The sequence below is a fragment of the Myotis myotis genome, unplaced genomic scaffold, assembly GCF_014108235.1.
Source record: "Myotis myotis isolate mMyoMyo1 unplaced genomic scaffold, mMyoMyo1.p scaffold_m19_p_3, whole genome shotgun sequence".
Lineage (NCBI taxonomy): Eukaryota > Metazoa > Chordata > Mammalia > Chiroptera > Vespertilionidae > Myotis > Myotis myotis.
In genome coordinates, this window is record NW_023416335.1 from 112,108,979 (window position 1) to 112,132,376 (window position 23,398).

Consider the following 23,398-nt stretch of genomic DNA (forward strand, 5'->3'; position numbering starts at 1 on the left):
CTGGCCGCTTCAGGGAGGACTTTGAATGCCATGCTAAGAAGATTGACCTTCTGCTGAGTGCAGCAGTGGAGAGATGGGAAAGATGTGTCAACATTCCCCACTGCGAGACTGAGTCTGCAACCTTATCAGACAGCCAGTGAGAATGAATACCCCATTTAGGGGTGCTGGTATTGATTTAATGAAAAAGTTATGCTGTGAGAAAATTAATTCAGTGGTAATGGTCTGGATATATTGGAGAGGGGAAGGAAAAGAAGGAAGACTTTTCAAAACAAAACCATGAGAAAAGGAGAAAGAAAGGGAAACTTGCTGTACACATGCTATAGCTGGGCATTCTGCCTGTTACTATTAAATATACCATTTTATTTAACCCTCACAAAGAGAGAGACTGTTCTGGTTCCCACGGAATAAACAGATGAGTAAACTGAGTCTCAGGTAGGTCAAATACCAATAGCCAGAGCTGCCATTAACAGCAGTGTTTCCACAAAATCAGGTTCTTTGAGGTGGTAGTAGCAACAGGAGTACAGGGAAGGAATGTCTCTGAAGGCTCCGCAGAGGCCAGATCAATAGTGCTTGTGAGGGAGCCAGCATGCAGACCGCAGCGCAGAGGATGGCCGCAGAGAGCCAGATGGAGCAGTTAACTGAAATGGAGATCTGCCAGAGGAAGGAGTTTGTGGAGAAAAATGGAGTATTATTATCATTACTACTGTTACAAATGATGTACCCTCACAATATCAGCAGTTGAAAAGCAACAGCTAAATTTAATAAACACTTGTTATACACCAGGCACTCTACTACATGCTGTGCGTACATTATTTCTTGTTAGATAATACTTCGTTTAATTCTCAAAACTGCTTTGCTCTTGCTTTAGAGAGATTAAGGAACATGCCTGAGGACAGCACTTCTCACAGTGGGGTCCACCATCCTCTTACAGGTCCCCAGGTTGGCAAGGTCAAACCTTTTATGACAATACTGAAGCACTTGCTTTTTTTTTCTGTGTTGGTGCAAGAGCATCAGTGGGTGAGAGGGACTACTGCCTTAGCACTAATCAAGGTGGTGGCAGCAAAAAGGCCAAGTCCACTTAGGAAGATCCTAGAGGAAGCACGCACATTATTAAATGTATTAAATTGCCCCCTTGAGCACACATCTTTTTTAAATTGTGTGAGGCAAAATGAGGTGTAGCATAAAAGTCCTTACACTGTGTATCAAGGTATGCATATCAAGAAAAAGCACTTGTGTGAGTGCTTGAGTTGCAACCTGAACTAGCTGAGTCAATTGTGTGTGTGTTTTCCGCAGTTAATAGAAACACTGGCAGACAAACTATGGTTATTCAGCATTAAGAACTGGGCTAATATGTTTTCAAAGATAACAAAGCAAATGTGTCACCTCAAAGATGTTACGTGTTGCTAACAATAGCTTTTCAATCCTTAAAGACTTTTCAATTAAATCAATGGCGGTGTTTACAAATGTGATTTTTTAAATCTTGTATAACAAAATGAGCCCACATTTGGAAGACCCACATATTGTTGTGACCTCTGTGTGATATTACAAAAATGTTCCATTCAAAGTAAAAGAAAGACCAATGGATTTTAAGGTAACAAGGTACAAAGGTTCACTGTGTAACTTCAGATTCTACATTATAACTAAGAAACTTCTAATTGGCTCTCTCTCTTCAAGAAGACAGAGCAACCTCCCCAGCAGACACAGAGATGCAGATCTTTGTGAAGACCCTGACTGGCAAGACCATCACCCTCAAGGTCCAGCCCAGTGACACCATTGAGAATGTCAAATCTAAAGTCCAAGACAGGGATTTTGTGGGCAAACAGCTGGAGGATGGTTGCACTCTCTCAAACTACAATATTCAGAAAGAGTCCACCCTTCACTTGGTGCTTCCTCTGCAGGGTGGCATCATTGACCTCTCCCTCTGCCAACTTGCCCAGAAGTACAACTGCAACAAGACAATCTGCCTCAAGTTTTGCGGCCACCTGCACCCCTGCACAATCTATTGCCACAAGAAGTGCGGCCACACCAACAACTTGAGGAGAAGGGTAAATAAGGCCCCTCTACCACCTCCTCAGGCCCACACGACGGCCTTCTTCCTGAACCCCGTGGCCCTGGGGCCTCAATTAAGTCTTCTTTTCCTTGACTGGAGAAGTGAAAAAAAAAACAACCAACAACAACAAAACACTCCCGATTGTCTCGAGTTTTGGTGAGTTGTCAATGAATGTCCACAATTATATGAAAAGGTTATTAAAATATTCCTCCACATTCCAATTGTGTGCCTGTGTACAGCTGGATTTTCTTAATTTACTTCACCCAAAAGAAGATCCCAACAGATAAATGAAGAAGCAAATGTGAGAATCGACCCATCTTCTATAAACCAGATAAAAAATGTACTAAAATGTAATAATGATACTTTTCTATTTTTTTCTTTTGAAAACTAATCTTATTTTTCATAAAAATATAGTACAGGGTGTTTAAAGGTAGGTTTATAATTGTTTGTATGGAAAACAATACAATAATCCTAATATATAAAAGCCCAGGGTCGTAATGACCGATCATGACCGAAGGCTGACCAACCTGGAAGTCCTTCAGTCAGTGCTGGGTTGCTGTGGCGACCCAGCACTGACTGCCCAGGGAAATGAGACTAAGAGGGAGAGGCAGGGTCTGATCCACAGCCTCAGTGGCAGCTGTTGATCAGTACTTGCCTCTCTTTCTCTCCCTCTTTCTTTCCAGGCTTCTTCAGCAGCTGGGCCTTTCTTTCTCTCCCAGCCTTCATGGGGGCTGCTGTTCAGCCCTGCCTCTCTGATCAGACCCAGAGATAGACCCAGAGATGCTGACTGGCATATTGACTGACCAATCAGAACCAAATGTGGGTGCTGTGAGGAGCCAATGGATGCCTAGGTGGAGCTTCTGATGCTGACTGGCATAGAAACCGACCAATCAGAACCAAATTGCCCAGCAGAGGAGGGCAGTTGGGGGCAAGATCAGGCCAGTAGAGGAGGGCCATTGATGGCAAGATCAGGCAGTTAGGGGAGATCAGGCTGGCAGGCAGAGGCAGTTAGGGGCAACCAGGCCGGCAGGAGAGGACAGTTAGGGGTGATCAGGCTGGCAGGCAAAGGCAGTTAGGGGTGATCAGGCAGGCAGGCAGGTGAGCAGTTAGGAGCCAGTGGTCCCAGATTGTGGGTCGGGCCTAAACTGGCAGTCAGACATCCCTCAAGGAGTCCCCAATTGGAGAGGGTGCAGGCTGGGCTGAGAGAACCGCCCCTCTATGCACGAATTTTGTGCACCGAGCTTCTAGTTAGTAATATAAGAGTAAACTCTCGTGTACTTACAACTGTAAACCTACTTTTGCTCATTGCTGTATATTAATGTGACAGGTTAATTATTATTTTCAATGAGTTAATAAATGAATATATTCAAACTAGAGGCCTGGTGCATGGATTCATGCACATTGAAAGGAAATTAATTAGAAGGTGGCTGGCGGGGCGGGACTGGGCGAGACAGGCCAGACCTGCCCTGGATCCAACCTCTCACAGTCCCTCCCTGGCCAGCTGCACCTGAGGCAGTGCTGGGGCCCCAAGGGCATCTGTGGAGTGAGCAGGGTCCCTCCAGCAGGTGGAGTCCCTCAGCCTGGCCAAAACCAGCAGTCAGACATTCCCCGAGGGATCCTGGAGTGTGAGAAAGCACTCTGCAAAGTTGCTGTTGCTTGGCAGTTCCTGCATTGAGCATCTGCCCCCTGTTGGTCATTGTGCATTATAGATACTGGCCAGTTAGCCAGTCGCTTAGCCTTTTATATATATATAGACTAGAGGCCCGGTGCACGAAATTCGTGCATGGGTATGGTCCGTACACCTGGCCTGCGATCAGGGCCATCTTCTGCAGCTGCCCGCAGCCAGTCCCAGCCCCCACTGCCACCCACCCCCAGTTCCCCATTCACCATCGGGTGCCTGATGGCCAGGGGAAGGGACCAAGAAGTGGTCAGTGCACCTCATAGTGACTAGTCCAGTGGTCATCCTGTCATTAGGGTCAATTTGCATATTACCCTTTTATTATACAGGATAGAGGCATGGGTGGGGGCTGGTTGGCCTTCCCTGAAGCGGGCCCTGGATCTGGGTGGGGGGGTCCCCAATGGGAGATGGGGCCGGCCGGGACAAGGGGCCATAGGGTTTGGAGGCTGGCTATGCCCCCGTTTGGGGTGGGGGTCCCTGCTGGGGGGTGAGGCCGGGCTGGGCAAGAGGTTACCAGTGGTTTTCAGGCCGGCCACACCCCTGATCATGGTTGGGTCCCCACAGGGAGGTGGGGCCAGCCAGGGGGGGGGGCTGCGGGTGGTCTGCAGACTAGCCATTCCCCCGATTGGGGTGGGAGTCCCCGCTGGGAGGCGGGGTCGGCCTGGGCATGGGACCACCTCAGGCAATTTGCAGGCTGGCACACCCCCGGCTTTGTCAGGAAGGACGTCTGGAATGACATCCGGAAGATGTCTAGTCTAACTAGCATGTTACTCTTTTATTAGTATAGACTAGAGGCTCAGTGCATGACATTCATGCACTGGGGAGTGTAGGGGGGTCCCTCAGCCCGACCTGCACCCTCTCCAATCTGGGAGCCCTCAGGGGAGCCCTCTCCAATCCGGGAGTTTCTGTCTGTCTTTGCAATCATATGAGTGAATTGTCTGAGACCCCAACTCAGTTTGGTTTGTTGCTCACAGAATAATAGAGGCATTTTTTTTTCTTTTTCTTTTTCTTTTTCTTTTTTTTTTAATTAAATCTTTATTGTTCAGATTATTACATTTGTTCCTCTTTTTTCCCCGCCATAACTCCCCTCCTCCCAGTTCCCGCTCCACCCTCCGCCCTCACTCCCCACCCACTGTCCTCATCCATAGGTGCACGATTTTTGTCCAGTCTCTTCCCGCATCTCCCACACCCCTTTCCCCCCAAGAATAGTCAGTCCATTCCCTTTCTATGTCCCTGATTCTATTATAATCACCAGTTCATTCTGTTCATCAGAGTATTTATTCACTTGATTCTTAGATTCACTTGTTGATAGATGCATATTTGTTGTTCATAATTTGTATCTTTACCTTTTTCTTCCTCTTCCTCTTCTTAGAGGATACCTTTCAGCATTTCATATAATCCTGGTTTGGTGGTGATGAACTCCTTTAGCTTTTCCTTAACTGTGAAGCTCTTTATCTGACCTTCAATTCTGAATGATAGCTTTGCTGGATAAAGTAATCTTGGTTGTAGGTTCTTGGTATTCATCACTTTGAATATTTCTTGCCACTCCCTTCTGGCCTGCAAAGTTTCTGTTGAGAAATCAGCTGACAGTCGTATGGGTATTCCCTTGTAGGTAACTGAGTTTCTTTCTCTTGCTGCTTTTAAGATTCTCTCTTTATCTTTTGCTCTTGGCATTTTAATTATGATGTGTCTTGGTGTGGTCCTCTTTGGATTCCTTTTGTTTGGGGTTCTCCGCGCTTCTTGGACCTGTAAGTCCATTTCTTTCACCAGGTGGGGGAAGTTTTCTGTCATTATTTCTTCAAATAGGTTTTTAATATCTTGCTCTCTCTCATCTTCTGGCACCCCTATAATTCTGATGTTGGTACGCTTGAAGCTGTCCCAGAGGCTCCTTACACTATCCTCGCATTTTTGGATTCTTTTTTCATTTTGCTTTTCCGGTTGGGTGTTTTTTGCTTCCTCGCATTTCAGATCATTGACTTGGTTCTTGCTCTCCTCTGGTCTGCTGTCGGGAGTCTGTATAATATTCGTTATTTCAGTCCGTGTATGCTTAATTTCTAGTTGGTTCCCCAATATAACATCGAGGGTCTCATTAGTTTTCTTGTAGATCTCATTAAGTTTATCGGCGGCTTCTAAACAGTTCTTGAGAGACCTTAAAAGTGACGTTCTGAACTCTATATCTTCCATTGACAATTTTGTCCTGTTTCTTTGTCTCCGCATTTTGTTTTGCTTCCTTGGTGCACCCCCTAGTGGTCTTTGTGCGAAGTCTTATAGTTAAACCTTGATTGTTGTAGCTAATACCAGGGAGGGTTTGACCTCCAGGCCAAGTGGCTATGAGAATCAGCTGTGTCTGCAGTGAGAGAACTTCTGTCCTCTAGGGAGGTTCTAATCTGGCGTTTGCCTGAGGCTACCCGGCAAATGCCTCTGTGCAGGGCTTGGGCGGGGCAGGTCGCACAGGATCAACAGGGTGGGCCGGAGAGAGCAGTTTTGGCGGCTCTCAGTCCTGTCCCCAGGGGCTCTGCCTCTCTGAGTCCCAGCACTCGCTGCAAACCTCAGAGAGAAAGCTGCACTCGCTCTGACCGAAGCCAGACAGTCCCGCTTCTCCCGTTTGAGCCTGGGTCCCTAAAGACTCGCCCAGATCTGGAGCTCAGAGTCTGCGACTCCCTCCCGATTGAAAACGCCAACCACGCCCTCCGCCGCCAGCCCGCTCCGCACACTCTGCACCTCAGAATTTGACTTCAGCACTGCGCCTCCTCTGAGTGTCCGTATGCGTTTCTCTTTCCTCCTAGTTGTAGGACTTCCACTCAGCCAGCGTTTCTGTGGTTCTGGGTGATGTCCTTTCCGTTTTTCAGTTTCACTTTTGAAGTAGTTGTTCAAGGCAGCAAACTCCGGCGTTAACCTATGCCGCCATCTTGGTTCTCCCGAGGCATTTTTTTTCTTTGCTTCATTGGTAAAGATTTCCTGGAAGTTTTAGGGTATCTTTCCTTTAATTTTTCCTAGACACTGATTTTACTTATGCCTCTCACCTTTGCTTTCCCTCCATCCCCCACCACAACAGTAACTTGCTCCAGGCTCACTTTGCTCTAGTATCTAGGACTGTGATTGGAAAACCACGGCTCGCGAGCCATATGCAGCTCTTTGGTATTCAATTGATAAATGAATAAAGAGCAGAGCCACACTCAAGGGGCCAAAGAGCCGCATGTGCCTCGCGAGCTGCAGTTTGCCGACTAGGAGATCCGTCTGCCACCAGAACTATGATTCCTAGCATTCCTGGTGCTCCCTGCACTCTGGGCTTCCACTTCCAGTCCTGGGGCTGCCACCAAAACTACTATTCCCAGAATTCCTGGTGCTCCCGTGATCTTGGTTTTCCTTCCTGCTCTGTCTCCGTCCCATGGCCTCCCACTCTGCCAAGTCCTCCAAGCTGCCAGGTCTCCCTCTCTGCTCTCCGTCTGGTGGCTTGGGGAGCCAATTTCCCCAAGCCGCTCCACTCTCCATCAGCTCTCCTGCTCTGCTCTCCACCCGGCACCTGTGTATGCAAATTAACCCGACATCTTTGTCAGGTTAATTTGTATACTCACTCCTGATTGGCTGGTGAGTGTAGTGGAGGGATGGTCAATTTACATGTTTCTCTTTTATGATATAGGATAGCTTGATCTTATATCTAATACAGCAAATATTCCTAGATATGACCCACATAAACAAAAGTTCTTTGGAGAAACAACAAGTTTTTTGAGGTCCTCAATAATTTTTAAGAGTATGAAGGAGTCTTGAGACCAAAAGATTTGAAAACTGCCAGCTCAGGACCTAGCTCTTGTAAATTGTGGGAGCCAGTGCTCAAACCCCAGCCAGCCTGACTCCAAAGCCCTTGGTCTTGCCCTGAATTGCTCCATTTTGTTTAGATTTGTTGTTTTGTGGTGCTAAATTTCCAAGAACCCTTTTAAAATAATAAGTGATGGTGAAATGGGCGAAGCTATGTTTCAGTAACAAACAACTTGAAATTTCAGTGGCTTTAAATTGCAAAGGCTTTCTTGGTGAGGCCAAGTCTGCTTCTGGCCCAGGTAAAACTCCAAGCCAGCTATGGTTCATTGTCAGTGACCTCTAGGCTCAACTTGAGTTCTCCTCGACAGTCTTTGTTGCAGGGGAGGGGCACACTAGTGAGTCAAGCATAAGTAACAACGACACTGTTGCCACTGCTGGGGTTTCACTGCGGGGTGGGAAAGTTGTAATCCTCTGTAGCCCAGAAGAGACAGAAGATATCCCCAACCATTTACTCTTCCTTGGTGCCACCATCCTGAAATACCCATCATCTACTCCAGAAAGATGCTCAGCACCTGGAGGCATAGACAAGGTTGAGAACTTAACCTCTGCCCTTCAAGGACTCACAAAATATCTGGAAAGGAAAGATACAACTACAAGTAATATCACCTTACCTTTATATAGCTCTAAACTATTTTCTAAGTTACCACATGAATAATTCTATAACAAGGTAGTTAGAGAAGTCCAGACAATCAAGCAGCTTCGAGTGTTCTTGGAAAAAAGAAAACCCTGGCTTGGATAATCAAGGATGGTTTCAGAGAGAAGGTGGGCTATGAATAGAGGTCATGAAATGAGAGAAGGACCAAAACTGGTAGAAATGAAAATATATAAACACAAAAAGTCAGTGAGGTAAGAGAGAGATTTGCAGAAAGTGGACACACCAATATGACTACAGTTAATCATGTCATAAAATATATTGCTAACACACAAAGATGGCATGGGGATGAGAAGATAGGAAAGCTCTTTGAAGAGGAAAGTAGTCAGCTCAGAGTGGGGCCCTGGCCCTGGTGAGCACTTGGTCCCTGGAAAGAGAGGGGTTCAGTTGATCAGACCCAGGAAAGGAGGTCACTGGCCCTGAGGACTTCTCGCTTGCTGGCAAGAGAAATATTAAGCTTAAAGATACAGACATCACTTGTTTTCATTGAAGAAGCTAGAACCAAAGTAGGACCTATGTCTCTTTTTCCCTAAGAAATACATTCTTAGAAATAGTCCCTCAAATTCAACAACAATAAAATAGCCGTGGTGTGATGTTTACACAAATGAAAATACAATTTTCAGAAATAGCATTTTAAGAGCTGTACGTCTAGCAGATGTTGGTGTTTTCTTGCTTGCAATCAGTTGTCATGTTCTTTGGCTTTTGTGAGTAGGCAAATCCTGTTTTTGTGTTTCTCTGCCTTATAGACTGACATTTACTTTTGGAGGGACATGAGATAAAAGAGAATAAAGAAGAAAAACCCAAACATTTAGGTGTACATTATGCCTGTGCTCAGGGAAGCTGCCATGATCCATGGAAGTACTGGGAGGTTGGCTGAGAAAAGGTAGAAACAAAAATGAGCAGTGGTGATAATGGGAGATAGAAACACTGCAGGCATAGCATTTAAAAGACCTCTGGGTAATTAGAATCAACATAGTCTTTCTCTGATCTCTGCAAGGTTATATCCCTTAGTCGGTTTATTTTATTTTATTTTTAATCCTCACCCAAGGACAGGTTCATTGATTTTCAGAGAGAGAAGGGAGAAAGAAAGAGAGAAACATCGATTGGCTGCCTCCTGCATGTGCTCAGACTGAAGATCTAACCCAAAACCTAGGTATGTGCATTGACCAGGAATCAAACTCACAACCTTTCAGTGCACTGGATGATGCTCCAAACAACTGAGCTATATAGGCCAGGGCCCATTAGTCTGTTTAAATGTTCAAGATTAAATCATAGACTAATAATGTTAGAATAGAGTAAGGAAGATGAAGCGACAGGGCTGCGGCCTTAGATGGCAGGTGCACCAAGTCACACTTTCTTTGATAGTCAGTGGGGGTCACTGTGTGGTTGAGTGGCTGACACTCATCAAAGCAACCCACAAAGAAGATACTGGAGACAGAGTCCAGGAGGCACTGGAGGGAGCAAATGGATAGCAATTTGGCAGCTTGTTGCAGTAGTCCATGCAGAGTAATTACGAAGCTGAACTAGAGTCTGGGCTGCAAGATTAGAAAGAGAAAATGAATGTCAGAGTTATCATGAAGGCATGAAGGACAAATCAAACAGATTTAGGGTAACCAGAAGGAATTAAACATGATTCTGAAGTCTGGAGTCTGAGCGGCTAAGAACTGAGGTTGGAGAAGCGAGGGAAACAGGCTCAATTTAAAAGATTTCAGTGTTCTGTATTAGACAAATTGCATTTGAGGGGAGGTTGAGTCATCTAAATAGAAATGTTCGATACAAATAGACATGAGGACTGGAACTTAGAGAAGAGTCCATGATTGAAATACAGATTTAAAGCGATCCACAAAAGAATAGGAAAAGAAGTTCACAGGAGTCATGAAGAGCTGAAAGAGGCAAATGGCAGGACACCAGTTCAGCACCCATCTGGGGGGTACCAATTATGAATGTCTAAAAGTGCACAAAAATAGAAAAACTTAAAGTATAAGATAAAAAATATAAAGACAAGTTCTAATATGTTTTCTTGTCTTTATCCCTACCCCAGCCTAAGTGCACAGCCTTGTATCATATTCATAGCATCTATTACAATCCTATATAATAAAAGGCTAATATGCAAATAGACCAAGTGGCAGAACAACCGGAACAACTGAACGACCAGTTAGTATGACATACACTGACCACCAGGGGGTGTGTGCAGAACATGGCTGGCATCGGCCGCAGCAGGATGGTGGAGTACGTGAATGGGGGCACCAGACCAAGGTGGGGCGCTGGTCACTGTCATCAGGGTGAGCCTCTGGTGGTTACTGAAAATTCTTTGCTCCTGCGTGCTGTGATCCTGCCCAGCACTCACACCTGCTGCCGGCACTGGCCCTGCTCACACCCGCTGCTGGCATCAGAGCCACCACTCATACCCACTGCCAACACCGGCCCCACAGCCACTGCTCGCATCTGCTGCTGGTGCCTGGCACCGGTCCCGATCACTTGGCGCCATTAGCAGGTGCAAGTGGTGGCTGCCAGCCCTGGTAGCCCCTGAGGGCTTCTCCACCGCTGCCTGCTCCTGAAGGGCAATCGGGGCAGCAGCCACTGCTTACACCCACTGACAGCACCACTGCTGGTGCCGGCCCCAATCGCTCTATGCTGTCAGTGGGTGTGAGCAGGGCCGGTGCCATCAGCGCATGGGAGCTGTGGCGGTGGCAGACAGGGGACCTGGAGCCAAGGCGGGAGGGGCCAGGTGGGGGTGCAGAGGATGGGCCAAGATCCGCCCCTGTGCCTACCACAGCCTTACGACCCACAGTTCCTTTCAAGGTGCATAAATTCGTGCACTGGGCCCCTCGTTTACTATAGTTCTGTTTCTATACCTGGTCTAATTTTCCTTTGTAATCACACAGTGCCTGACACAAAGTAGGTCCTTATAAATATATGTTGAATTAACTTATATAACATTAGAAATCATTTTTATAAATAGTTGCAAGTTCCCATCATTTCTCAGTAATGACAGGTTGTAGCAACTGGTATATTGCCTGATTTATCTGAATAACACAGTTTAAAAGTCAAATAAATTGGTTTTTCATTTAAGCTGTCCTTACACTTGTCTCAGTTAGATTTTCTCTTCTATCAGCCCTGGATTTATGCCTTAGGGCACAAATGAATGACAACCCAATTTCAGGTCTGGGGCTGATAAAAATTCCAGCTCTGGGCTGGTTTTTGAAACAAAGTATTTGGACACCAAATATTTAATTTGCAAATGTGAGTTTCCCCACAAAAGCCAAAAGCCCAGTTATTTGAGCAATTTTTAATCAGAAATTTTAAAAGAACAATGGAAATATACTTTAAATAATCCCAATTCCCATTTCTGAAAATTCTATTCAGTTTGGGCATTCAGGGCTCAATGATTTTTCTAATGGGCATTATCTGACTGTGAAATACTTGTTTAAAAAATACTATCGTGTTTTGGTCCTCGACACTGTTCATTCTAGTCATTTAAATTATACTGCTGACAGCCCAGGTATGTAGGCAACAATGTATAAACGTGTTAATAAATAAGTGTGGGAGTCCTGTGAGGGAAGCCCGAGCACCTGCCTGATGGGCGCTGCTCCTGGGTGCTGGTTGACTCTACATGATGCTTTATAGCTTCACTTCTCAACATACTTCCAATAAACCCCAAAACATATCCTTGTCTTAAAAAAGCCAACTTGAAATAGGCCTTCAGTCTTGACTAAGCACTTATTCTTTATTTTGTTGCGTTTACTTCTCCCTCAAGACAACATTAAATTTTCACAAAGGGCCATTTGGACCCAAAACTACGGGTGAACTTTTAGAATGCTGCTCTGGTTTGGGAAATCCTACCCGTGAGGAAACTGATGGTAGATGGGATGCTGTCAAAGGATTTATTTAGGGTTTGAGTTGGTGTTTGAAGACATCATCCACTCATCCTCCCCTCTAGGGCCGTGGTCGGCAAACTGCGGCTCGCAAGCCACATGCAGCTCTTTGGCCCCTTGAGTGTGGCTCTTCCTAAGCCTTAGGACAGGGGTGGGCAACCTTTTTGTGAGTGCGTGCCAAAACCAGCAAAATCTCTGACTCAAAATTCTTCTGCATGCCAACCCTAATTTTTTGAGAACATGTTACGCCTGCTTGATATCTCTTAAGGTGTACATATGTGAAGAACCTTGAAGAAATAATAAAATTCATTCGAGCGACAAAAACACAGTATATGATGGTGAAAAATACATTTATTTTTTAATGTATACATGTACACTGATAGTCCGACAGAAAACTTTATGACTCCGTTTGATATTATCAGTGGGACTTTTGTTGCTGCATCACTGATGACAGAGATTTTACATCAGGTTTATATTTCGTGACCTTCAGAGATATGCACAAGCTACTACTTTCATCCGTCAGGCTACTCCTATTATGAGACTTAACAAAATTCATCGCTGAGAACAAAGATTCACAAGCGTATGTGGATGAAACCAAAACACTGGTCGGATCTAGGAAGGCAGGGAGAGTTAAGGCAGAGGCATAGAAATTGCTCTTCCCCTCTCTCGTCAATCCATGTCTATGGTCTTTAAGATAACTTGTTATGTAAAATTATTATTTATCTAAGATGCACCTACACTGAATTTATCTAAAAAATAAAAAAGTCGATATTAAGAAAAAAATTGTAAATGGGAGATTATAAGAGAGGGTTTCGCGTGCCAGCAAAAGTTACTGGCGTGCCATGTTTGGCACGTGTGCCAGGGGTTGCCCACCCCTGCTTTAGGAGTACCCTAATTAAGTTAATAACAATGTACCTACCTATATAGTTTAAGTTTAAAAAATTTGGCTCTCAAAAGAAATTTCAATCGTTGTACTGTTGATATTTGGCTCTGTTGACTAAAGAGTTTGCCGACCACTGCCTAGGGGAATTATTCCTACATGTCCCACATCCAAGAAATAGTAGCCCAAGTATTGCCTGAATAGTCACCCCCATGGCTAGGCAACAGTTAAGCTGGATGCATATGGCTCAGCCATATTTGGGATGAATATGACTGCATATGGGTTCTACTCTTTCCAATGTGGTGGTTATGTCAGCTGTTCCCAACAGGGTTCTGCCTTCTCCCTACCTACAGGGAGCAGGGGTGAGTGAGTCAGCAAGCTCCACACCCTGCCTTAAGGAGAAGCTGTTACTCCTCTGGATTGCTAGTCCTTGGTGTGCTTTGGACCTTAGTTTCATCTTTCCTCACTATGATCTCTTCTCGGCACCATCACAAGACCATCCCAACTGGTGACCCTTTTCTACCTTGCTCCCCATGGAGTAGACCTGTGCTACACAGTATGGTAACCACAAGCCACATAAGGCTATTAAGTACTTCAAATGTGACTATTCCAAATTAAGAAGAGCTATAAGAATAAAATATATACCAAATATCAAAGATTTAGTATAAAAAGTATAAATTATCTCTAATAATTTTATATTGATTACATGTTGTACTATTAATAATTTAGCTATACTAGGTGAAATTAAACATAATAAAATTATTTTCACCTGTTTCTTTTTACTTTTTTTAAAATCCTCACAAGGATTTTTTTATTTTTAGAGAGAGAGAGAGAGGAACATCCATGTGAGAGGGAAACATCAATCGGTTGCCTCCCCTTCTCTCCCCAACTGAGGATCGAACCTGCAACCTAAGTATGTGCCCTGACTGGGAGTCAAACCTGAAGCCTTTTTGGTGGACAAGACCTCTTTACTTCTTAATGTGTCTACTAGAAAAAATTTTTAAATTGCAATGGTTCCTGTTATATTTGTATTGAACAATGCTACTGTGGACTCCATGCAGCACCTAGAGCTATCCTTTAAGATTCATGAATATCATGTCACTCCTCTACGCAAAACTCCCTAATGGCTTTACACATCACTAAGAGGCAAAGAAAAGATCTTATTGTAGCCTATAAAGCCTAGATCATCATAGATGATCCCAACTACCTCTATGAACCCTCTTTCCCATCACTCCTGTTTTGCCACTCTACTCAGGGCTCACTGGCCTCCTTGCTACGTGCTGAACATGCCAACCAAGCTCCTATCCCAGGGCCTTTGCAAATGTTTTTCCCTCTGTGAGAATTTGTCCCCCAGATATCTGTGTCATCTTTCAGTTCCTTCAGGTCTCTGCTCATTTGCTACTACCCTATATAAAGTAGGAGCCCACAGGCAGGCATGTGCAAGTGCATAAGTGTGTGTGTGTGTGTGCGCGCGCGCACGCGCACGCACACACACTCCCCTGTACCATCCATTCCCTCCTTACTCTGTTTTAGTTTTCTTCATAGTTCTTACTATAAGCCATCATTTTGGGGGGGAGGGGAGGGCAGGGGTGGTGGTTTCCCTCTATTAAATGTAAACTCTGGCCCTGGCCAGATAGCTCAGTTGGTTAGAGTGTTGTGTGTTTGTCAAGGTTGTGGGTTTGATCCCTGGTCAGGGCATATACAGGAATCAACCAATGAATACATAAATAAGTGGAACAACAAATCAATGCCTCTCTCCCTCCCTCCCTCCCCTCCCCTCCCCTCCCCTCCCCTCCCCTCCCCTCCCTCCTCTTCCTCCTCCTCCTCCTCCTCCTCCTCCTCCTCCTCCTCCTCCTTCTTCTTTCTCTCTCTCTCTCTCTCTCTCTCTCTCTCTCTCTCTCTCTCTCTCTCTCTCTCTCTCTCTCCTATAAAATAAAATATAAACTCCATGAGGACAAGGATTTAAGTGCCTAGGCCAGTGCCTCGCATGTCAGAGACATCCAGGGAATGTTGTTGAATGAAAATGAATGAATGCCAGAATGGTCAATGCGTATGGATCCAGGATGAAATAAAACAGGATGCTCCTTCAGGTTGGCTGCTAGCCTAAGTAAAAGGACCTCCTCCACCACCAAAGGACTTCTGCACTGGGGTTTGAAGCAAAGCCTCAAAGTAATGAGGGCCCCTTGCCTGACCTTGTTCTCTATAGATACTCAAGGAGGTGACTATGGGAAGACAGGCCTTGGGGACACAGGTGCCATCCAAATGTTAACCCTAACACAGCTCACAAAAATCTTTTTGCATATGTCTCCTTTTTCTTCCTCTCTTCCTCCCTCCCTCCCTTCCTCTCTAGCGTAACTAAAACAGAATACAATACTTTAAAATTCTTAGGTAAAATCAAAAGATAGGAAATACAAATAGCATAAAACCAGTCACTGCTGTGCGTGGGCCATGACCTCACAATGACTAGCCATGTCACAGGTTAATTAAATTTTCAAGAACAAGGCCTGGCTTCCTCTGGCTTCAGCTTCCATCTGTCTCTGTCACATGTTCTCTGTACCCGTCACCTAGTGTTATCCTGAGCATCCTCTTCAGTTCAAGGAGACACTGGAACGTCAGCTCTCCTTGTTACAAACCCTTGCTTTCTAGAGACACCTAGCTCACAGTTTATAGTCACTCTAAATGCAGTTACTCCCCAGTTCTTCCAGGCAGCCCCTCCTCTGCCCCAATATGCATCCAGATTCATCTCTGGGGGCTGTTCCCACCCCTGCTGAACTCATGGCAGCCCCTCTGGGAAGATCTAACAGCTTGACTCACTCAACTAACATGGAAATACAGTACCCGAAGCCTGGAGGTTCCACACATAGGGGAGCCTCTTAGAACAGCCTCACCCGCTGGGAGCAGCCTGCAGACCCTCTGTGCCCCTTCTCTTGGGTGTAATATCAGACAGGAGGAATATCCCTGCCTACACTCCTGAGGCCTCACCAGGTGCTAATCTGTACCTCTAACGAAAATCCCGATCTGTTCTTTGGGACTTACCCTTTAGGATTTGTGGCTTAGGCTGTGCTTAAAGAAAAGGAAAGAACTACTTAAAAGCACTTTACCTGTCTCCTCACATTGCTTGCACCCACACCCACTAGCTTTTTCACTCCCAGCCAGTAGGCCAGTGCCCACGCTCTCCCCCTCCATGGTCCCTCCCCTTTGATCAAGTGAGGACTTGGTATTTAACATCTGGCTGCATATTACCAGTGTCCTTTGGGGAAATTACCTAACCAGCTGAGTCTCACTCTCATTTGCAAAATGAGGATGAAACAGAAGATACCTATCTCACAGGGACCTTGAGAGGTTTTCTGGAAAACATGTGTGATGACCAGTGGCTCTCCTTTCCCCAGTGGTAAGTGTTGTGTCCACCTGCAGCTGCAGGGTCTGACGTTTTCCAACCTGAGGAAAACCCATGAAAGTAGGAAAGCAACACAGAACAGAGCTCAGCTGAGAAATGGACAAAGACTGTAAGTCCTGATGAGCTCACTGGAGCCCTTATATGTGGCTGAGCCTACACCAGAGACATCCCAAAACTTTCAAGTTCTGTGAATCAATAAATTCCTTTTGTTGTTTGTTTTGTTTTGTTGTTTGTTTTTTGTTTTTGCCTGTAAATGCACAAGCCCAAACTAAAATACTGATTTGCTGTGACCTGGCTCTTCACCTTGGCAGCTTTGTATAAGATTTTCATGAGTCTCTGGCTCCCCTGGGTGGCAAAGAGAATACTAGTAAATTCAATTTTCTAGGATTCCTGCTTCCTGCATAAGCATTCTCATTTCTGCAGTTTATTGACATGACTCCCCCAGTGTCTGACATACTTGGCTTTACTCTTAGCCCACAAATGCTTGGACAAAGATTTCCTTTTTGTGGTCCAACTGCTCTCCTAGCTGTGGTGGTGCTGTCAGCAGTGAGCTGGTCAAATTCCCCACTGGTCCTTTTTGGGGTGGCCCTTGGCTTTGGGTCAATGGCATAATGAGTGACCCAAGCTAGGAGGCAGCAGGTCACCCTCCTCTAGAAGCAGTCAGAACACAAAGCACCCTTGGGAATTATTAGAATGTTTTGCCAACCAACCGTGAGAACCAGCCCACAGTCCATCATGCTTTTAAAAGCCCTGTACTATTAACTAGCCTCATTAGGATTACCTGAATGAGGCAGGTGCAGAATTGAAAAAAATTCAGGCCAATGGGCATTTTAATTATAAAATTTGTAAGGAAATATTTGAAAACACAAAGTTTAGCCATATTGATTTTATTTTATCACTAGAGGCCTGGTGCACAAAATTTGTGCATGGGTGCAGTCCCTAGGCCTGGCCAGCAAATGAAGTGCGAGCATCTGGTGTGGAAGGGCAGGTCCCAGCTGACCTCTGGGCCCTGGGCAGCACCTGGGCTGCTGGGCCCCCCGTGGACCCCCCTCCGCCTGAGTCACAGCACCCGAGTCCCCATGCAGAGATGCAGTGAACATGGCCAGACACCGGGGGACAGGGCACAGTGTGGGGAAGCTGGGCCAGCCTCGCAGACCAGCTCCTGCACGAATTCATGGGGGGCCTGACCAGCACTTGCGATCCTGGCGGCTGCTGCTTGGCTCACCCAGTACAGGTGTGGGGCGGGCTCCCCGCGGGGGCCTGGCACCTGAGCGCAGAGGCTTCCCCAGTGTGCAAACCCTGGCGTCCCTGGGGAGGGTAGCAGGGGGACTGAGAGCGAGCTTGGTGGACACCCTGCATCCTTACCACACTTCTGTCCCTGTCCCCCTTGGCCCCCAGGTAGCTGGCGAGAGGTCACAGCCTCCTGCCCGGGTGCCACAGGAGGTTGGCCACAACCACCCACCCCCAGTTCCCTGGGGCCCAGCCCTGATCAGGCAATCAGGGCCTTGGGGAGGGACTGAGAGGTTGGCCGGCAGGCCCATTTGGCAATGAGTGTCTGCCCCCTAGTGGTCGGCGCATGTCATAGCAACTGGTCATTCAAGTGGTTCTGGTCACTTAGGCTTTTATATACGTAGATGATCAATTTTCTGGAGAGCCATTGCTATTGCAAAGTCAACAAGGCCCCTGACACCCTTACCAACCTTTTAGTTCTCAGAGACGATCTGGAAACATCCTTAGCAATTGGCACTCTGTTATGCTTGCATTTTTACATACCTATCACTCATTCCTTGTGACCCTTGCTCTTCAGAAACACTAAGCTGCTCATCCTCACAGGTATAGTCCACCTCCTGTGTATTTGCCTCCTCTGTCAGGGAAATGAAGTCCCCTTTCTCCAGCCTCCTCATCGCAGCTCAGGTGTCACTACCTTGTCTCCCCATTCCACACCCATGACCCAGGCTGGGCTACATGTCCTGCTTCTATGTTCTATGCATGGTACATCTTATGATGGCTACATGGGCTCATTATCGGCTTATGGGTGTCCCCAGTTAGGCTGAGAAGTTTGAAGTCTGGTCTTTATCTCTTCATTTCTTTAAAACAAGTGCTTCCTAGTGCAGGACTTGGCCCAAAGTTTATTAAATGAATATATAATTAGAAGGATAGGAGGAGATGAAATAGCATTTGTTGCCCAGATGCCCTATAGTACTGTGGTGGTGAGGATTTCATCAGAGGATTTCTGTCGACTGAATGATGGTGGATCCACAATCTGAAGGTGAAAATTCTATGGCTCAGAGAGTATATGCAACTTCCCAAAGTCACACAGCTGTAGTGGGAAAGCTGGGGTGTGACAACAGCTCTCTCTGGTCTATAAGCTCTTAGCTTCACCTACACCTCCCTGTGGCCCTTCACTTACACTTCTCTGTATCCCTCACTCTAGCAGGGAGGCAAACATTTTTTGTCAATAATAATCTTTGAATCAACTGTAATACTTTTACAGAATGGCTTTCCATGGGAGGAATTCCACAAATGTTTTTTAGATGAATGGATGAATGCCTGGACTTGGGGAAATTTCCACTGCTGAACAAAGGTGGCTGACATGGTATTGTATTATTCCTTTATAAAATGTACTGATATCATCACTATAGCGATGTAAAAGCTATAATATTATACACTAAATAGAAGCATAATATTATAAAATAACATTGAAGAGAGGGTTTCAAGAAAAATGTAACAAATAATGAAAGAAAATAAAGTCAACCTCCCTGCTAGAATTGGATTCTCTGATTTTGAATGATCTGTAAAGTTATTAGCACATATGGTTCTAATTTTATGAAATCTGTGGTTTGTTGATTACCTAAGCAGTCATGCACTATGAGCAGCACACTGAAAGGTGAGGACAAGTAAACAGGGTTGTGTTTTCTTACTGGGAGAGAATTACAGGGAAATGAAGGTAATTGGATGTCTTAGGTCAGTGGTCGGCAAACTGCAGCTCGCAAACCACATGCGGCTCTTTGGCCCCTTGAGTGTGGCTCTTCCACAAAATACCACGTGCAGGCACGCACGTACAATGCGATTGAAACTTCGTGGCCCATGCGCAGAAGTCAGTATTTTGTGGAAGAGCCACAATCAAGGGGCCAAAGAGCCGCATGTGGCTTGCAGTTTGCCGACCACTGTAGGTGACTAGATCAATCCAGGCAATAAAACCATAACTGCCCTTTACCGTGCTCCCTTGCTGTGGCAGGCACTTAGCATATGTTAAATTAATTCATGTCTTGGCTGGCATGGCTCAGTGGTTGAGCTTTGACCTATGAACCAGTAGGTCAAGGTTTGATTCCCAGTCAGGGCACATGCCTGGGTGGCAGGTTTGATCCCCAGTGAGGGGCATGCTGGAGGCAGTTGATCAATGATTCTCTATCATCATTAATGTTTCCATCTCTCTTTCCCTCTCCCTTCCTCTCTGAAATCAATAAAAATATATATATTTTTTAAAAACTTTCCCCCAAATTTTATTTAATTCACTGGATTTCCTATCCACATTTTACAGGTGAGATTTCAGAGAGGTTAGGTTGTTGCCCAAGAGAGGTTGCAATGCCAGGAGTTACACCCAGATCCATCTGACACCAGACACAGAATCCAGTATATTGTCTGTAACTCTCACTACCACAGAACCTGCAGTCTGCTGGCTGTTCCTGAACCTTGCTGAGTCCATCACCATATCCCCAGGGTAGACTGATATTTTCATCCATCATAGGTGAAGTCAGGGCTACTTGTATGAGCGAAGTGTACAGTGGACTCATTAGAAAGTACTTTAATCTGCAGGCTAATAGACATTTTCAATATGCAGTCTGTAAGGGTGTATTTAACAGTACAAAGGTTTGGCCATATTGGCTTTATTTTAGCACGATTGACGTCCTGGAGACACACTGCCATTGAAGAAAGTAAACAAGGTCCCTGGAACCTTCCTTGGAAACAGCCCAAGATTCCTCAATACCTCAATCCCCTCCTCCATCCCTGCCAAGCACCCCCACATCCCTTTACTCATAAACAGAAACACTTTGCTTCAGAAAGAATTGTGATTCTCTGTTCAAGGACAAAGGTGACCCTCAAGGACATGTCATAGGTCACAGTAGTAAGAGTGAGGTGTCCTGTTCTCTCAAGAAACAAAAAAGGTCTGTTCTTTCATCATTGCCTCCATGAGTAATAAGCCTAGATAGTACTCCCTCCACTCTCGGGGATGTCCTCACCATAGAACAGGCCAGGACAGTGCAGGACCTCAGGGAAAACAGCCTGTCCTGGTTTGTTCTAGGCAAGAAGGGCACCTTTTCATTGCCTTGCAGCTAACTGATGCTGTAAGATGGTTGGGGAATTCTTTGGCTGGTTAGGCCACTCAGCCCTATCCTGCTTAAGCACCTTGACACAGGAAGCAATGGGTTTGTGTTCTGGGACCTTTAGGAGACACACCCAATAGTGAATGAGGAGGCTGGAGACAGGCATAGAAAGGCAGGGTCGGGAGCTCAAGACAGACTTTTGTGACTGACCCTCCACCTCCCTTCAGAAATAAAGAAGAAATTTTTATACTATAGTCGAAAAATAACAAGAGCTGATATATGAACTCCTTGGAAGAAAGCCTTTGCAAGCATAAAGTACAATAACATATTTGTGGAATGTACCCGTTTTTAATGAAAGATACCCATTTACAAACTTACTCAGGATAAACAGACTTGACGTTACACAATATAAATAGCTGGCTTCAGGGTCATTAATTGGCAATATTGGCTTCCTTACAGTCATTGCACTCTTCTCTCTCTCTCTCTAAAGTTGGAAGGTATGTCTTCTCCAATGCTTTCCTCACTCCTTCTAACATACCTTAAGCCTTACATCTTCAGAGGTAGAAAGTAGCTGGGAGGCATAAGCAATGACTCTGGAGAGACTCATCATTCAGAATCAGCAAGAAATACCCTTCTTGCTGTTTCTCCTTTATGTTGGGGAATTAAATAAAGCAACTTCAATTTGCATGACTCTTAGTTCTCATGTCTGTCTCTTTTCCACATCACTCTAGTCTGCTATTAGACAACTGACTTTTGTGATTATATTCATCCTTGCCAAGAGTTGACTTTGCAAACAGGTAGCCAGCTCTCTTGAACTTTCTAGAAGGAGAATTAGATCTCACTTGGCGCACCTGGGTAAGATCAGTCCTACTTGCTCAGTAAAAGCAAATCCTGAAAATGTTATTTATTCTACCACTCCCACCATCCTCCATGGATCATTAACCCATTTGGGTTCCAAGAACTCAATGTACCACCCAAGGATGGCATCCATAATAGTGCCAACATCTCTGGAACTCAGACATATTCTGGTTTCAGAATCTATCTGACATAAAAAAATACACCAACAGTTTGATAACTGTTACCCCCCTAAATGAAGGCACCTCCTTTCAACAGGGCAAATTCAAATAGTCTATACTGAAATGACTCATCTTTATGTATAAGGACTTTAATTTACCTCATTATAGTTCAAAATAGAGAAGACACAGGATACTAACTCTTCCTCCCTTTTCTTTTTCTCACATGTGCTGATGAAACAAAGAAAAGAAGACAAGAGGAATCTATTTCTAGGATATGAATTTTGTTTAGAGGGTGGAAAATCAGAATATTATATAGGGCAACAATGATCCTGGCTATCCAAATATTAAATTTCTTTATTTCCTCTACTAAAAATAGAATTGTTAAGGTGGCCATAAATGTAAGAGTTACTTAATAATTGTCAGTAACTGCAGGCATTCTAATTATTAGTTCCTAAATAAGAAAACTAAGGCCAAAGAAAGTGATGAGTTTTTTCCTGAAGGAAATAATTTATAATTATAAAAAAAACTCCTCAACCACAGTCAAAATTAACTTCTTAGAATAGTCAGGACACATCTTCACAAGAGCAAGCATGTCCTGTAGCTAAATGGGAGACACACCACCCCTCCCCACCAATGGGATGGAAGACAGCTGGAGTTGTCTAACACATTTACAGTATGTCACCTCTTAGACTCTGTGTTTCAGAAATCAAACATTACTCCATTTTATCTCAAAAACATGACCTCAGATTATGCTATTCTTTTGCCAGTTAAGTTTAAATAAAATCTTGTAGATATTATAGCAATGGTTCTCAATCAGAGACCTGGGATAACGCTAAACATCCTACAATGCACAGGTCTGTGTCCCACAAAAGAATTACCTGGCCAAATATGTCAACAGCGCCAAGACTGAGAAAACCTGTATTAGAGAAAAGCTGATAAATGTCTCTTTTTCCCAATTAAGTTTATAATATGCTTTTATCATTCAACCATTTGCCAAATATTTATTGAGCATCTATAGGGCACTGGGAAGAAGAAAAACAAGGTCACTGCCTTCCTGAGCCACACAATTCAGAAAGGAAATAAGTCAATAAGATAATTGTAGATTGTGGTATCCAGTGCAAAAGAAACACATGGGAAATGACAGAGAGTAACTGGGAGGTGCGTTAGATAATATGGTCAAGGAAGGATTACCTGCTGTGGAAATAAGGACGTTTTGTTCAGCAAATAACAGAAACCCCTAATTCAAGTTGGCTTAAAGAGTAAGGAGATGTTTAAATTCACATAACTTAAATCCAGAGATAGGGCTAGTCTCAGGACTAGCTTAAAAACTGGGCTCCAGCCGAAACCGGTTTGGCTCAGTGGATAGAGCGTCGGCCTGCGGACTGAGAGGTCCCAGGTTTGATTCCGGTAAAGGGCATGTGCCTGGGTTGCGGGCATATCCCCAGTGGGAGATGTGCAGGAGGCAGCTGATCAATGTTTCTCTCTCATCGATGTTTCTGGCTCTCTGTCTCTCTCCCTTCCTCTCTGTGAAAAATCAATAAAATATATTAAAAAAAAAAACTGGGCTCCAACTTCTACCCAATTTTAAATGCCACCAGCTTCCTCTTCAGGAAGTTAGTAAAGTGTCTCATACTGATGGCCCCTACACACTCACCTGTTCTAATAAATAGTTAAGATGGACTGATTAAATAAAAGGTGCTATAAAAAAT

At 44.9% G+C, this 23,398-nt stretch overlaps 1 protein-coding gene across 3 annotated transcripts in view; it reads left to right on the forward strand.

Annotated features, from left to right (window-relative positions):
- Nucleotides 1–23,132, forward strand: part of LOC118651897 (ubiquitin-60S ribosomal protein L40-like) — a 28,471-nt gene extending 5,339 nt beyond the window's left edge. Inside the window, exons 2-3 of one of the 3 annotated variants that reach the window (XM_036301570.1) lie at nt 1,678–2,206; nt 21,932–23,132. In XM_036301570.1, the coding sequence (XP_036157463.1) occupies nt 1,707–2,206; nt 21,932 (501 nt within the window). In that variant the 5' untranslated portion in view covers nt 1,678–1,706 and the 3' untranslated portion in view covers nt 21,933–23,132. Of the gene's footprint in view, nt 1–1,674; nt 2,272–21,931 lie in introns of those variants that run through there. The other 2 variants (XM_036301568.1, XM_036301569.1) reach the window with 2 other exon arrangements.
- Nucleotides 23,133–23,398: the final 266 nt, after the last annotated feature.